The sequence below is a fragment of the Panthera pardus genome, unplaced genomic scaffold, assembly GCF_024362965.1.
Source record: "Panthera pardus isolate Hobbes unplaced genomic scaffold, ASM2436296v1 HiC_scaffold_8, whole genome shotgun sequence".
NCBI classification, from domain to species: domain Eukaryota; kingdom Metazoa; phylum Chordata; class Mammalia; order Carnivora; family Felidae; genus Panthera; species Panthera pardus.
The window spans coordinates 13419359-13434779 of NW_026527013.1; the positions used below are offsets into that span (position 1 = coordinate 13419359).

At 60.1% G+C, this 15421-nt stretch overlaps 1 protein-coding gene across 1 annotated transcript; it reads right to left on the minus strand.

The window, feature by feature from the left end:
• Positions 1–1698: 1698 nt before the first annotated feature.
• On the minus strand, positions 1699–15178 carry JAK3 (Janus kinase 3). Its single transcript, XM_053897330.1, has 23 exons — positions 14727–15178; positions 14154–14277; positions 13304–13415; positions 12964–13109; positions 12321–12615; positions 11622–11744; positions 11361–11518; positions 10799–10910; positions 10360–10546; positions 9495–9622; positions 9187–9318; positions 8389–8473; positions 7844–7971; positions 7059–7191; positions 6832–6983; positions 6562–6712; positions 5857–5996; positions 5591–5780; positions 5191–5315; positions 4753–4925; positions 4030–4147; positions 3592–3702; positions 1699–2682 (listed from the first exon to the last, which is right to left on the minus strand). The coding sequence occupies exons 1-23, from the start codon at positions 14908–14910 to the stop codon at positions 2569–2571; spliced, it is 3321 nt and encodes a 1106-aa protein (XP_053753305.1). The 5' UTR covers positions 14911–15178; the 3' UTR covers positions 1699–2568.
• Positions 15179–15421: the final 243 nt, after the last annotated feature.

Sequence of the window (15421 nt, forward strand, 5' to 3'; positions counted from 1 at the left end):
TGACCTCCCTGTGTGGCCTGAGGCCGTGTACCATGGGTGTTGCCGAAGGGCATCTCGCAATCCTAGGAAGAACCACAAGATTGGTTGTAACCTCCACACTGGTTACCGATCAGCTGAGATCTGCATGAGACAGTGAGGGGCCCTCCCCCTGGGCCAGGGCCGTGGGCGTAGCTCCCCCAGGAGGACCAATGGGGGGGCAGTCTTTTTAAACACGACCATCACCACCACCATTTTATTTATTTAAAAAAAAATTATTTTTAACGTTTATTTATTTTTGAGACAGAGAGAGACAGAGCATGAACAGGGGAGGGGCAGAGAGAGAGGGAGACACAGAATCTGAAACAGGCTCCAGGCTCTGAGCTGTCAGCAGAGAGCCCGACGCGGGGCTTGAACTCACGGACCGTGATATCATGACCTGAGCCGAAGTTGGACGCTTAACCGACCAAGCCACCCAGGCGCCCCTTATTTATTTAAAAAAAAAAAAAATGTTTTTTAATGTTTATTTTTGAGAGAGAGAGACAGAGCGTGAGTGGGGCAGGGGCAGAGAGAGACAGAGACACAGAATCTGAAGCAGGCTCCAGGCTCCGAGCTGTCAGTACAGAGCCTGACATGGGACTCGAACCCACAAACTGCGAGATCATGACCTGAGCCGAAGTCGGACGCTTAACTAGCTGAGCCACCCAGGCGCCCCCTTATTACTGTATAAATAAGGACACCGAGGCTCAGAGAGGGGACCGCCACACTCGCCCATGGTCACAGGAGGCTGGGCCTGGGGCTGGGGCTGTTGGCCGGCTCTGTCTCTCCCTTTGGGCTGGGCAGGGACTGGTGGGCCCAGAATGAAGCTGGCTGTGTTTGCTCGGCATCTGCCTGGTGGCAGCCTGGTGCCCAGGAGGACTTAGGACCTCGTTTTACCAAGGAAGGCAAAGAAGCAAAGACAAAAGAGGGCCCGGGCTGAGAACCGTATCTTGCTTGAGCCCAAAGCAGCCCCCTTCCACCTTGCACCCAAGCAGATGGCTTTCCCGGGGCTAAGACAGCAGGTGAAACAGAGAGAGAGAGACAGAAGAGAGACACTGTGTCTCTCCTGCCCTTTCTGAGTCTGTCTCTCCCTCTCTACTTCTCTCTGTGCCTCTTCATATCTCCCAGCAGTCCCGACGGAGACTTGCTTGGCCCCCACTGATGTTAGACCCCCTCCTCATAGCCTAGCCCTCCCAGCCCAACCTTGCCCTCTGACCCCCCCACCCAGAGCAAACTGTTCTCTCCACCCACCAGGAGGCCGTAATCAGCTTCTCGGGACAGAGCCAAGGCCGGCAGCTGGAGCTTTCCATCCCCCAGCCCTAACCACATTCCTCCCCAGCTTACAGCCTCCCATAACGCCCATCACCCCAAGTCCAGTAACTAAACCATTCTTCTCGCTGAACTTTATTCATTCAACAATCATTCCCAGAATCCCCTTTGTCCCCCCCCCCCCCCCCACAGCCCAGCTCCCAGGGAGCCTCTGGGTGAGAGGACCCAGATCTGGACAGACACCCCAGCCCTAGGATCAGAGGGAGAGTGATCGGCCGGTGAGAAGTGGTGGGGGCATGCCAGGGAAGGCTGCAGGGAGGGGACAGCTGGGGTTTTGAGAGATAAATACGTTTTCCAGGGGGCAAAAGTGGCAGAAAAGACTGCAGGCAGGGGAGAAGTGGGGGTGGGGGCGGGGGTTACTTAGCCTGCCCAAGATGCTTTCTCACAAGGCTCTGGAAACTGTACAGCAGGAGGCCAGCACCATTAGTCTGCCCATTATACAGGAGACCCAGAAAGGGGAGGCAACTCGCCTGCCATCACACAGCAAGTGAGTGGCAGAACCGTGGGCTCTTAACCTCTGTCCTCTGAGCCTCCTCACTCTCACCATGTTGTTCCCTCTGCCGAGAATACCTTTCCTTCCCTTAGCTGCTGCAAGTCTCCAGGGTCATCAACTGTGTGACCCTCCGGTCAGGACAGAAAGGACCCCGGTGTGCAAGTGGGCCAACATGAAACCTGAGACGCTCTGGTACATTTAGGGTGGACTGTGATCCCAGCTTCTCCTGGCCCCCAAAAGCAAACTTCCAACCAGGGCAGCTGCTCTTGTCTGTGGCTCGCTCCAGCACAAGAGGGAGGGGGGACAGAAGCCTGGGATCATATATTTAAAGCTATGCCACGTCCTCGCTGCGCCAGGAAGCCCAGGACCAAATCCAAGAGGGTAGGAAGATGGGAGGGGCTTCAGTCTGGTTCCTCAATTCCCTTAGCAAGGCACAGCCGGCCACGCCCCCAACCGAGGGATTCATCTTGAACCTTTTCAAGTTGCTGAGGCCACCAGGCGGTTGTTGCCCCCCAACAGGGGTGGGTACCCCTCCCAAAGCCAATGTCATTGCCCCGTGGGGATCTCTGTGAAGCGGGAAGCCCAGAGAGTGGCAACTTCCTGCCGAAGGTCACACGGCCAATCCACAAAGACCAGAACCCAGAGGTGTGCGTGCAGCGTGCAGGAGAGAGAAAAAAGAAGCGCGTGGGGCTCTCCCTGCGGACAAGCAGGGCAGGCGTGAGTCTCACGCTCTATGCTACCCCCCGGCTTCCACTCCACAGTGTATCCAGCTGGGGGCCCAGGGCACTGAATGTTGGCCGGTCTTGAGGGCTCGGGGCCCAGCACAGCTTCATGAGCTCATGAACCTGAGGGGGTGGGAGGAGACAACAGGATCATACGTGCAACTCCTATTCACCGTTTTAAAATGTAAATTCACCTCCATCCCTCCTCTGCTCCAAAGCCTCCCATGTCTCCCTACAGAACTTTGAACAAAATCTCATCCCCTCCCCTGTCTCCCTCCATCACCTGGTCTCTTGTTTCCTGCAGCCGCATCTGCCCCCATCTCGTTATTTAAATGCACCAAACTCATTCCCACCTCAGGGCCTTTGTGCCTGCTGTGTCCTCCACCGAGAATGCCCTCTCCCGGCTTTCCCCAGGGGTGGGCTCCTCCTCCTCCTCTTTCAGGATCGCCCCCTCTAAGAGGCCCTCCCAGACCTATCACCCACCCTCATGTCCCCCTGTTCCTCTCTTTCCGGACACTGATAACCACCAGAATGTTCTTGTTAGCCTCTGCTGGTTACCAAGAGGACAGGGTAGCATCTGTTCTGTCCTCTGCTGGGTCCCCAGCACCCCAGCACCCCAGCACAAAGCCCAGCACACAGTCAGCACTCAGTAAACATTTGGGGCCTGGGCAGATCAATTTACGGATGACCAACCTCACGTCATACACTTCCGCAAAAGTTGTGATGATCAACTGTAAGAGTCATTGACGTTTATGGACTCTAAACTGAGCACTGGCGAGGTGTTGACTTGCTTGACCTTCCCCCACCCCGGAAGGCATTGTTACTCCCGTTTTGGAGATAGGTAAACTGAGGATCTGAGAGTATTTGTGACTTGGCATACAGCCACAGAACAGCCAGAATCCCCTTCAGCTTCACGCCCCAGGGTACGCTCTCAATCAAAAGGCAGCCATGGGTGGGGAAGTCCAAAGGGGCCAGCTGGCTGGTGCGGGAAAATCTAGAGTGGGAAACTGAGGCAGGCCCTCCAGCGCTCACCTCACCGGGGCAGGCGGGAGGCGCGGGCAGCCTCTGGCCCTCAGCCAGCAGCTCCAGGAGGCGGCAGAGGGCGGGGACGTCTCGCTCACATCCCATCATACGGAGGAACTCCTAGGGCCAAAGGGAGCACCCGTGGTGGGGAAGGAGCCGCCCGAGACTGGGGCCAAGGGGCAGCCATAGTGAAGGCAGGGAGAGAATCACCCGCGGTGGAGAGAGAGGGCCTCTGTAAGGGAGAAGGAAGGGTCATCTGTGATGGAGGGAGAGGGGGCTGCCAGTGGTAGTGGGGGTCAGCCATGGCGGAGACGTCCTCCCCAGTATAGACGGCCTATATAACGCTGGGACCAGCGACTGAGCGAATAGGGCACAAACGGGGCAGGGACGGGCCAGGAAGGGATGAGGGAGAGGAGGGTTACTGGGGATCCAGGGGCGCTGACTCACGGCTGAGGGGCTGCAATTCTTGCTGCCGTAGGTGAAAAGCTCGTACAGGACGACCCCGAAGCTCCAGACGTCCGACTGGCGCGAGAAGATGTTGTCAGAGAGGGACTCTGGGGCGTACCTGGAGGTGGGGGGCGGCAAGGAGGTCTTGGGATGCGAGAGTGAGGCAGAGGACGGGAGAGGGGACAGCCTTGGGCTAGGGGAGCTGGTCAGTTGTAGGTGGGGTCATTCCCCGCCCCCCCCTGCAATGTAGGAGGTCATTCCCGGCTCCGGGGTCAGTCTTCCCCGCCTGTGGGATGGGGTATTCACTCAGCAACCCAAAGGGGGGGTCTGGGCGGGCTCAGGGCGGAGAGCCGTGGCTCCAGGGAGAGGGGCCAGGACCGAGGGGCGGAGCGGGGTGGGACCAGGTTGTGCGGAAGGGAGGGTATGCTGATAGGAAGGCCGTGGTCTGGGGGGGGAGGAGCCAAAACGGTGGGAGGGGCGGGGCCAGGACTGTGAAAGCCCCGGAGGGGTCAGGGGAGAGGGAGAAGCGGAAGGCCTGGGCGGGGTCAGGACGGGGCCCAGGCTCCAGGGGGGGCGGGGCCGATGCCGAGGGGGCGGGCCGGTGCGCTAGGAGGCGGGGCCAGGACGGCGGCAAGGGCGGGGCCGCGGCCGGCCCCCGAAGGCGGGAGCGAGGTGGGGGCCGGAGCAGTGGGGAGGAGAGGTAGGCCGGGGCGGGATCCCCACCAGAAGATGGGGCTCTGGCCGGGCTCGCGGACCACGTAGTAGTCTTTGTCGAGCGGCAGCAGCTTGGCGAGGCCAAAGTCGGCGATCTTGACGTGCGTCTCGCTCTCCACCAGGATGTTACGGGCCGCCAGGTCGCGGTGCACGCAGCGGCGGGAGCCCAGGTACTCCATGCCCTGCGGGCGACCACGAGGTGCGGACCCCAGCACAAGCCGCAGGGGCCCCAAGCCTGACCTGGGATCCAATCCCGCAGACCCCAAGCCTGACCCTACCCTGGACCCATCCTGCGCTCCAGCGCTGACCCTGGCCCTAACTCAACCGCTTCTCCGACCGGACCTGGGCTCCAAACTTCCACCTGCAGCCTTCCCCGCGACTCCACGCACACCCCCACCCGGGCCTAGCCACCTCAGGCCCCAGGCCCCCCCAGGCACGGCCCCGCACCTTGCAGATCTGCGAGGCGTAGAGGAGCAGGCGGCTGGCGTCGAGGCGCGCGCGGTGTCGCTGCAGGAAGTCGCGCAGGCAGCCGCTGGGCAGGTACTCCATCACCAGCCGCAGGCTCTGGCGGCCTGGGTGAAGCGGGGAGAGGCTGGGGGGAGTCACCACAGGGCCCAACTCTGTCCACCCCCCCCCCCTCCATTCTTCCTCCCCGGTCAGAGTATGACCCGGGGCCCCTCCCAGCCTCGGGATTGCTTTCTATACAATGGGAACCCCAACAACGACGCCTTTCATGGCCAATGGCTCTTGAGTACTTTCTACAATATACACTGATTCCCTTAAACCTCATGATGACCCATTTCCCGGGTGTGGAAATGGAAGCTTCCACGTTTGGGAAGTGGCTCACCCGGGCCATAGCTGACACCGCGGTACTTGACAATGAAGTCGCTGTGGAGGGCTTTGAGGATCTGGATCTCCCGCTGGAAGTCCCTCTGCTGGTCGGGCCCGCTGTGCTGAAGCTGCTTCACAGCCACTAGGGCGCCCGTGTTGTCGCCCAGCGGGTCATAGCGGCACAGCTCCACGCTGCCAAAGTTGCCCTGGGGGACAGCGGGGCTGGTGTCCACGTGCAGGGGTGCTTCCCCGCCCAGCCCAGCCCAGCCCAGCCCACCTCACCTTGCCCAGCTGTGAGATGTACTTGAGATGCCTCTCCTCAAAAATGGTAGGGTCCTGGCAGGCGTAGAGCTGGGCGCCATTCCACAGCCCATCACGGGGCGCCAAGGCACCAGGTGTGGGGTCTGAGAGGAGCTCATAATCTGCGGGGCACAGGTAAAGTGACCAGCACATTGAGTCCTGGGTCCCGCTCCTAAGCTGACTTGCTGTGGGACTTCGATCCGCCTGCTTACCCTCTCTGTGCATTATGGCAGGGCCACCGCAAGCCTAAGGGTACTTTGTGGGGGCTGGAAAAAGATGCCCGCTGGGCAAAGGCAGCCCCCTTAGGTGCCACGCAAGCTGTGCAACTACCCATAGCTCCGGGGCACAGGTAAAAACCCAACATGGGGACCCTCCACAGTCTCCCTCTTGTCTGCAAAGGATCCCGCACGGGATACATGGAGCCACACAGAGGGAGAGGTGCCTGTTGACCCGGACACCCTCATTGAATGAAAAGTAAATATCCATCACATTCAACCTAGAGCAGAGGCGGGGAGGGGTCTGTTTGTTACAGCAGCTGTTGAGGCTCATGCTGACTGATACAGTCACCAACCACTCCAACCTTGCCAAGCACATAGGGCAGGCTCTGCGGGCAAATCTCCCTTCCTCCCTGCTCTGGGCGCGATATGACCTGCCAGCCCCGCCCACCCTGCCCGGCCCAGCGGGCACCTGAAGTGATGAGGCTGTTCAGGTCACGGATGATGGCGCGGAAGGAGGGCCTCTGGCCTGGCTCATAGGCCATGCACTGTTGGATCAGTGTGGCCAGCTCCATCCACTTGGGGGCAGGAAGGTGCTGCCGTTCCTCGTAAAACTGGAGCTTCTGAGGGTGGGTAGAGTGGCTGGTCATTGCCAGCGCACCCTCAGGAGGCCCCTCCAGACCAGCCCATCCTCCCCAAGCTGCCAAACGGGGGCTTTGGAGGCCACCACTGGTGCTCTGACCTTGGCAGGATCCAGGGTACTGATGGGCATCGGGATCCCGCTGAACACTTCCCAGACTGTGGCACCGAAACCCCACTTGTCAGCTTCCAAGCCAAGGGTCCGGGCCTCCTGGAGACACTCAGGGGCCACCCAGGGGATCCTGTCAGTGAGCACTGGGGAGCGGGGCTGGGGTCAGGGATCTGCTCCCCGGCCCCACGAGGCCCCTCCCTCCACCCTTCCACACTTACTCTCCAGGCTCAGCACAGTGGGGCTGACACCAGGGTCACTCAACTTGATGAAGGGCAGGTTCCCGTCAGCCCCCTCCCGAGCCAAGAGCACCTTCCGGGCTGAGACATTGCCATGGGGGAGGCCTTTGTCTTCCTAAGGGGGCCGGACACAGAGAAATGCCAGGGAGGGTTTGATGGATGAATAGTCTGGCTGGAGAACCACCACGCATCCTTCGAAGCCCACCTGTTACTGCCGAGACAACTCCCTGGACTACTGGTAGGTCCTCCCCTTCTCAAACCCACCCTGTGGCTCCCCGTTGCCTTCAGGGTAAGGTCAGAGGTTCTCAGCCTAGCTTTCAAGGCCCTTTGAGACGCTGGCTCACTGTCCCTACGAGATTCTTCCGCACCCCTACCCTGGTCTCCTGCCAGCTGAACTGCCTGATTCACGCCAGGACATGCAATACACCTTCTAATCTGCAGGCCTTGGCCCAGGCTGTGTCCTTGGCCTGACATGCCCTCCTTCTTTCCTCCCCTTAAGCTACTGTGCAACCTTCAAAGCCCGGCTCCGGCCCTCTTCTGGCCTCCTGCCCAGGCCCATTGCTCCCTACGCCCCGGAGACCCACCAATGACCAGCTGCTCTTCCCTCCTCCTGCCGTTACACCTCTGAGCCTGTACGTAGGCTGTTCCCGCGGTCTCAAATGCCCCTCCTGGCCTCCTTGCCAAACTCCTACGCATACCACAGAGCCCGCGCTCAATTCCCCCTCCATCCCATGCATGGAGGGTAGAGCGGGCAGAGGAACACTCACCAGATAGTTGAGGGCATAGGCCAGCTGTTTGATCACCTGCAGCTTCCAGCTGGCTGGTACCAGGGGGCCAGACTTGCGCAGATATGTATCCAGGGCTCCCAGGCGCACGAATTCCTGCACCATGACACCTGGTGGCAGCGGGGCGGGGCGGGGCTGGGAGGCGGGACTGCATCAGGGGTCCCGCGGGCTCTCAGTTCGGACTGTTCCCTCCATCCTTACTCCACGCGCCCGTCCTCCTCCTTACTTCCCATGAGAGAACTATGCCCGAAATGCCTGGAAGGCGGTGAGCTCTCTCCAGAGCTCACTTCCGGCCCTTTGCGCGTTCCGCCGGGAACACGCCCCTGCCTCCTCTCCCCTCGTCCCTACTTACCCTTGCCTTCTCTGCTTCAAACTTACCCAGAATCACCGTCTAACCTCCAAGGCGGGCTAGCGGCCTCCGACCACCCACAGGGCGCCGCCCCCAACACACAGGATCCCGTGTCCCCCTGTCATGTTCCCCGCTATGCGCCCCGAGGGCAGGGGTGGGGACGAGGGTGGTGTCTCACTGTCTCCAGCCATGCACACGCCGTGGAGCAACACGAGGTGCTGATATGACACTTGGCTCATCAGGCTCGCTGCTTCCAGGAAGGACTGGGGAGAGGAGAAGGGAGAGAAGGCCCATGGGTTCCTCCCGCTCCAGGGTCACACCGAGGACCCCATACTCGCTGCTCGCAAATCGGCCTCAGGAAGAGACCTCGTCCCAAGCCTCCTTTGACCTTGGAGCCTGTCACTGGGGTACACAGCACTCTATCAAGGTTTTCTGGCGGGGGCTGGAAGTCCCTACTGCAATCTGCATTGGGTCTCTCACACAGAAGTGGGACATTTGGGGTTCAAAGCAGGCTCAAGCCTTCCCTGGGTGGCCCAGTCCCTGCTGATGCTTCCATCTACCTCACTCCCCTCTTCTCTATCCACTGGCCTCTTCACGGTTCCTTTTTTTCTTTTTTTTCCCGGTTGTATTTATTGAAGTCATCTCTCCACCCCACGTGGGGCTCAAACTCATGACCCCAAGATCGAGAGTCACATGTTCTTCCAACTGAGCCAGCCAGGTGCCCCCTCCTCACTGTTCCTTAAACATGCCGGGCACGACCCTGCCTCAGGACCTTTGCACTGGCCGTTTCTTCTGTTTGGTGTACTCTTTCTGTTTGCGTCTAAATCCCCTGACCCCCTTCTGTATTTCATGGTTTGGAGATGCCGTGGCTACATTTCTGTCGTTTTAAGACCTGTGTGTGTTTAAATTTCTCTGCATCTACAACGCTCTCTCCAGCCAGTCCTGACCCCACACTCATGGTCCCCATCACCCTCACCTCCATGCAGTTTCTGTGCTTGGCATCCATCACTTTGAGTAGCACCTCTGTCTCCCGGGCTTCCCCGTCCACAGCCTCATGGCGACAACCTCGGTAAATCTTGGTGAAGGACCCATGACCCAGGTTCTCATGCTGGAAGAATAAGGGGGGTTCCTGGTGGGACCCTGGCCTCATTTTACAGATAATGAAACAGAGGCACAAGGAGGTCATGTCACATGCTTGAGGCCACACAGCAGAGGGTGTAGACGGGATGGGATGTGGACCCCAAATGAGGCTCCCCCCCCCCTCCGCTTCCGGGGGCCACTTACCCACTCCAGGCTGTCAGCAGGGATCTTGTGAAACGTCATCTGACTCAGCTGGCACTGGGATTGGGGCCAAACAAGGGATGATGTGGGAGCGCTGCAACCTCTCCGCACCACGATCAGGTTGGACTTTTCTACGGGGCGGAGGTAGTGGGAGAACAACCAAAGGCCAGAGGTGAAAGACCCCCTAAGGTTGGTTCACGCCCTGTCTTAGTCTGGGGTCTCCCCCAGAAGCCAACCCTGAGGTCCGGACTCGAGTACACGATTTCTTTGAAAGGAGGCTCCGGGGGCCACCTGGGTGGCTCGGTTGGTTAAGCGTCTGACTTCAGCTCAGGTCACGATCTCACTCGGTTCGTGAGTTCGAGCCTCCCATCTGGCTCACTGCTATCAGCGTGGAGCCTGCTTTGGATCCTCTGCCCCTCCACCCCTCTGCCCCCCACTTTCTCTCTCTCTCAAAAATAAATTTTAAAAACCTTTAAGAAAAAAATGAAAGGAGACTCCAGGAAGCCCCAATGGGGGGGACGGGGGGGGGGGGTGACCCTGTGAGCCACCTAGTCTCAGTCCTGCTAGAGATTCTGGAAGACTCCGAAGAACCCACACCTCCAGTTGTCCCCGCCAAGGGGTTTGTCTGAGAGTGAAAGTCACCCAGAGGAAGAGGAAGAGATGGACGGAGAGAGACTCCGTTCCAGTGACATCTCTCAGATCCCGCCGCGTCTGGACCTAGTGGTGCCTGAAGGGAACATCCATTCCACAGGCCGAGAAGTCACCTTTTCTTCCCTAACCCATGTTGACGGGCAATCTCTGCCGCTTGCCACACACGAGGCAGGGCCCCCCGATCGACTGCGCGGCCCAGGGGAGGGGGCGGGCTCACCTTTGGGTCTGGGGGCGCAGCAGGAGGTGAGGTTCAGCGCAACCCCATCCACGTGCAGCCCAGCATCCCAGCAGGCTGCCAAGAGCTCTCGAAGACTGCTGTGGGGCCGGCCGAGGCCAGCCAGGGAGAAGGTTCCCGTGGGGTCACACCGGATGAGGCAGCCCTTGTAATCAGGACCCAGGGGGGTCTGCAAGGAGGAGTGGTCCCTCAGTGGAAGCGGGCAGCACCTTCCTCCCCCTCACCCCCTCTCCCTTGAGCACCACAGGCTCATTTCCAATCCCCAAGCCTTTGCATATGCTGTTCCCTTCTGGGAATGCCTCCACCCCCTCCCCCCTCTTCTTCGAGGAGCAAATACTGACTCTACTTTTGGGTCTCAGCTTAAATGTCATTTCCTTCAGGAAGCCCTCCCTGCCCACCTGGCTCCCGGTGGCGGACCGACCTGGACGCAGACAGTGAGGAGGAAGCTGTCGAAATCCTGGGGGCTGCGGCGGAGAACATAGGAGCCGGGAAGGGAGCCCCGGGTCTTGAGCTTGTTGATGGCAAAATCCAGGCTGTGGAGAAAAGGTGGGAGGAAAAGACGGCGGGAGACATAGAGATGGAGGCAGAGAAACCAAAGCCAGACTTCGGTTCTAACCCTGGTCCCTCGGAAGCCCTGGGACCCTCACCAGCTAACATCCCCTGTCTCCTTCCTATTTATAAAATGTGCCAAAAGTTGGGGCTTCTACTAGGGGATTAAAGGGGAGGCTGCAGGTGGAGCCTGGTGCCATGCATCCCCAGGAATGGGCGCTGGGGCCCTGAGGAATCAGAGAGAGGGACGCCGCTGCCCCGGACAGCAGAAGGGGGACCCCAACCTCCCTGAGCGCCAACCATGCCCCGGGCGCTGTTCCAGCCTTGTCCAAGGCTCCCGGGAGGGAAGGGCACCGAGACACCGAGAAGGGGAGTGGCCGAGACTCGAACCGAGTTCTAGCTGCGGAGGGCGGGCATGCGGGGCGGCCCCTTACGTGATGGGACCGTGGCACTGCTCGGCCACCTCCTCCAGCAGCCGCGGCGGCGCAACCTCCTTGCAGAAGAAGTGCCTGGAGTCGGAAGTCAGCCGGAAGTAGCCGTCCACGAGCGCCACGAAGGACAGGGCAGCGGGCAGCCCCGGGAACTCGGCCTCCTGTGAGGATCCGCGTCAGCGCCCCCTCCCCGCGGCCCGGACGCGACGGTCCCGCGTCCTCGCGGTCGGGGTAAGGCGGGAGGGGAGAGGGTCCAGCACCCACCAGGATCTGGTTGTCCGTCCTGGTGACGGTGACCAGGCGGTGCTCCCCGGCGGGGCCAACACGAGGCGCCTGCTTGATGCTGATGTCCACAATTTCTGGAAAGTCGCAGAAGGGCTGGAGGGCCTGGGAACGAGGGGGAGGGCTGAAGCTGGGGGTCCTGTCCCCTCGGAGCCCCCGATCCTTCTTGGAAGCCTGGACCCCACAAACCCACACCATAAGCCCCGACCCTCTCAGCCTCCCCCAGCAGCAGCCCCTTCCCACCTGGCGCCTGTCAAGCCCAGGCCCCTTTTATCAATCACACCCCTTTCAACCCCCCCGTCCCCAAAGTCTCCCACCCCACCTCTGCTAAACCTCACCTCCCTCTGTCGGTGGGTCCCCTCCCTGAGCCGCGCCCCCTCTCAGCTCCACACTCCAACTCCCAGTCTCTCTTGGAACACCGGGAGCCCTGCCCCCTCGCAGTCTTGACCCCTCCCCCTCCCTCCAATTAGCCCCGCCCCTATCTCTGCCCACCCAACCAGTCCCCTTCCTCTAAGCCCCGCCCGTTTTTTTTCCATTCCCGCCCACTCACTCAGCCCCACCCCTCGCCACGGGCCCCTCTCGGAACTCCCAGTCCTTCCACGCCTTCACCCCGCCCACTCTCCCGCCCCTCCTTCCTAGGCTCCTCCCCTGCCGTCGGTGCCGCCCTGCGGCCTCCCACACCTCGTGTCCTCCCGGACTCCAGTGGATGCCGCTGTCACCAGCCACTCGGAGCAGCCCCGGAGCATCCTGGCCACCGGCAGCCCCGGGGAGGCTCACGAGGAAGGTCTCGGCGGCCCTGGCCGGGTCCAGCCTCTCCAGGTCCATGATGTACTTGGCCATGAGCGAGTGCCTGTCAGCCTGGCAGGCGGTCACGCGGCCCAGGGCCCGGCGCACAGTCCTCCGGATACGCTTCCGCGTCACGAAGCTCAGGCCCTGGATCAGGTCGCGCAGATCGGGGGGCAGGCAGGCCTTGTAGCTACGAGTGGGGGGTAGCAGGTCGTCACCGGGGGGAGGGATCTCCACAGGTATGGACAGGGACACGCACAAACCCAATTTTAGTTGAGGGGCTGGCGTGTGGCCTCAGTTGGAGGGCACGAGGCACACACGGGGGGGTGGGGGTGGGGGGAGGACGTCAGGGTGGGGAGGGCTGTAGGCTGGGGCTGGGGCTGGGTTGGTGGGGTCCTGAGTCACATGAACACGCTGCAGACTTGTAGGTGGGAGGCCTCGGGAGGCCTCGGGAGCCCGGGCTCCGGCAATGCCCTGGAGGAACCACGTTTTCTGACTCCCAGGTAGAGGCTGGGTATCACAGCCTGGAAGCCCTCACCTGACGGTCTTCAGCAGCTCCTCAGGCTGCTGAGCCTGCTCACGGGCCATCCGAGCCAGGTCCAGCACTGCCAGGCTGAGACATTCACCCTGCTCCTTGAGACTGAGGCCCACGGCGAGGCGGCCGCTCACCAGGTCATTTCGGTGCTGGGGGCCGGTCACAGCCCGACTGTGAGCCCTGATGTTGCCCTACAGACCCCCACCCTTGGGCCGACTCCCACCCCGGGGCTGCTTCAGAGAGGGTCAGCCAAAGCCACCCAACCGGGACCCTTGATGTTGCCCTGTGGATCCCCCCTACCCCCCCCCCCCCACTCCGGGCTGAGCCCCATGCGGACCCCTACCTGGGCGAAGAGGTGCTCCAGGACTGGCAGGTCAAGGACGGCACTGGCCAAGTCCTTCCGCAGCCCGAAGCGGTGGCATTTCTCCAACCCAAACCAGTTGGGGAAGTAAAAGCTGTTGGGGAAGGGGAAGAAGCCTGGAGTAGGAGCATAGAGGGCTGGAGGACGGTGCCAAGACCTCACAGAGCCCAGGTGGTGCCACTGACTTGCTACGTGCCCTTGGACGAGGAACCTACACTCTCTGGCCTGATGTCCTCATCTGCGAGATGAGCAGTGATCACATCCTCCCTGGGGCACCCACCCTCCCGGCGCAGGGAGATGAGAAGGTTGTAGGATCGCTGTCGCTTGATTTGAGTTTTGAAAGTTCTTTCACGTTTACTTATTTTTGAAAGAGAGTCAGAGCGTGAGCGGGGGAGGGGGCAGCGAAAGAAGGAGACACAGAATCCGAAGCGGGTTCCAGGCTCTGAATTGTTAGCACAGAGCCCGACGAAGGGCTGGAACCCGTGAGTCATGAGATCATGACCTGAGCTGAAGTCGGACCCTTAACAGACTGAGCCACCCAGGTACCTCTGATCACTGTTGTTTTCAACTCCTCATGCCCTTGGGGCACCTGGGTGGCTCTGATTTCGACTCAGGTCATGATCTGACAGCACAGAGCATGCTTGAGATTCTCTCTCTCTCCCTCTCTCTTGGCCCCTTCCCTGCTGATCCTCTCTCTCTCTCTCTCAAAATAAATAAATAAACATAAAAAAGAAAACAAAAACAAAAGCAACTCCCTGTGCCCTCGACCAAAGTCACCCCCTCCTGGTAATTTAACCCACCCCTGCGGGGGTCGGGGTGATGTGTTTCCTACCGGAGCCTGTAGAGCAGGACTTGGGTGCTTGCATCCTCCACGGAGAAGATGTGGCTCGGGGGGTACCAGTAGGACAGGTCCTCCGTGGCCAGAGCAAAGAGGGAGTGGTACACAGGCAGGATGCCTGAGGGGATGCCCCCATCAGCACCCTCCTAAGCTTCCCCCTCTATCCCCTGTAGGGCTGGCATGGTTACCTAACCCCGTGCACCCCTACAGGGCTCTTTCCCACCTTCAGCTCTGACACTGTGTCCCACCCCTGCCCACACACACTCCAGAGCTCCCTATCGCCCTTAGGAGAGAATCCACACACAACCTACTGCCCGCCCCTCTCCCCAGAGAGCCTCCTCCCGCTGTACATTTTACCTCAAGGGATGACCAACTGTTTCCACTCATGTGCCTCTGGGTCTTTGCACAGCCTTTCCCTGTGCACCTTCTTCCATTTCCAAACCCTTCCTCATCCCTCAAAGCCCCAGCTCCAATGCTGACTCCACTTGGTAGCTATTCCAGCTCCCAGTCTGGGCCCGACACAGCCCCACCCTGCTCTTTGGCCCAGCCATCTAAGGACCGACTCACCACTGGCCTTAGCAGCCCAAACACACAGCTCTTCAGCTGAATGGTCCCCAAAGGAGAAGGACAGGCGTTGTGGGGGTCCGGGGCCCCGAGGGGGCAGCAGCACGTGCAGGGCACCAGCCTCTGAAGATGAGAGGCTGCAGGAACGCTGAGGGATCAGGGGTGTCTCCTCACTTGGAGGCGCCATGGGTGTAGCCTGTCTGGACACAGAGAGAGGCAGCCACTCAGGTCTGGCCAGAGGGAAAAAGACTACAAAGCTTCTTGGGGTGTGGGGGAGACGGAGATGCTGCTGGGTGAGGTAGGGTTGAAGCTGGTGAAAGAGGGAGAGAGGAACAGAGAGACGGAAAGAGCAAGACAGAGATGGAGAAAGAGAGGTGGGGAGCTGAGTGTGCAAGGAGGGTGAGAAGTCAGAGATCCCCAGGCAAGGGCTATGCTGGGGGCTGGAAGATACTCTACACTCTATGAATTCTTTTTTTTTTTCTTTTTTCTTTTTTCTTTTTTCTTTTCTTTTTTTTTTTTTAGTATAGTTAACACACTTAATCGGTGTGAATTCTTGTCAGTGGCCAGGGCAGACATCTCCAATCAATCTATACTCTCCACATATACCTTAGGGCAGAATCCCTGCCCCTGGCAGGCATGAGCAATCAATCACAGATGCACAGATTTGCTGACCGGGGAAACTGATGGATACTGGCTTG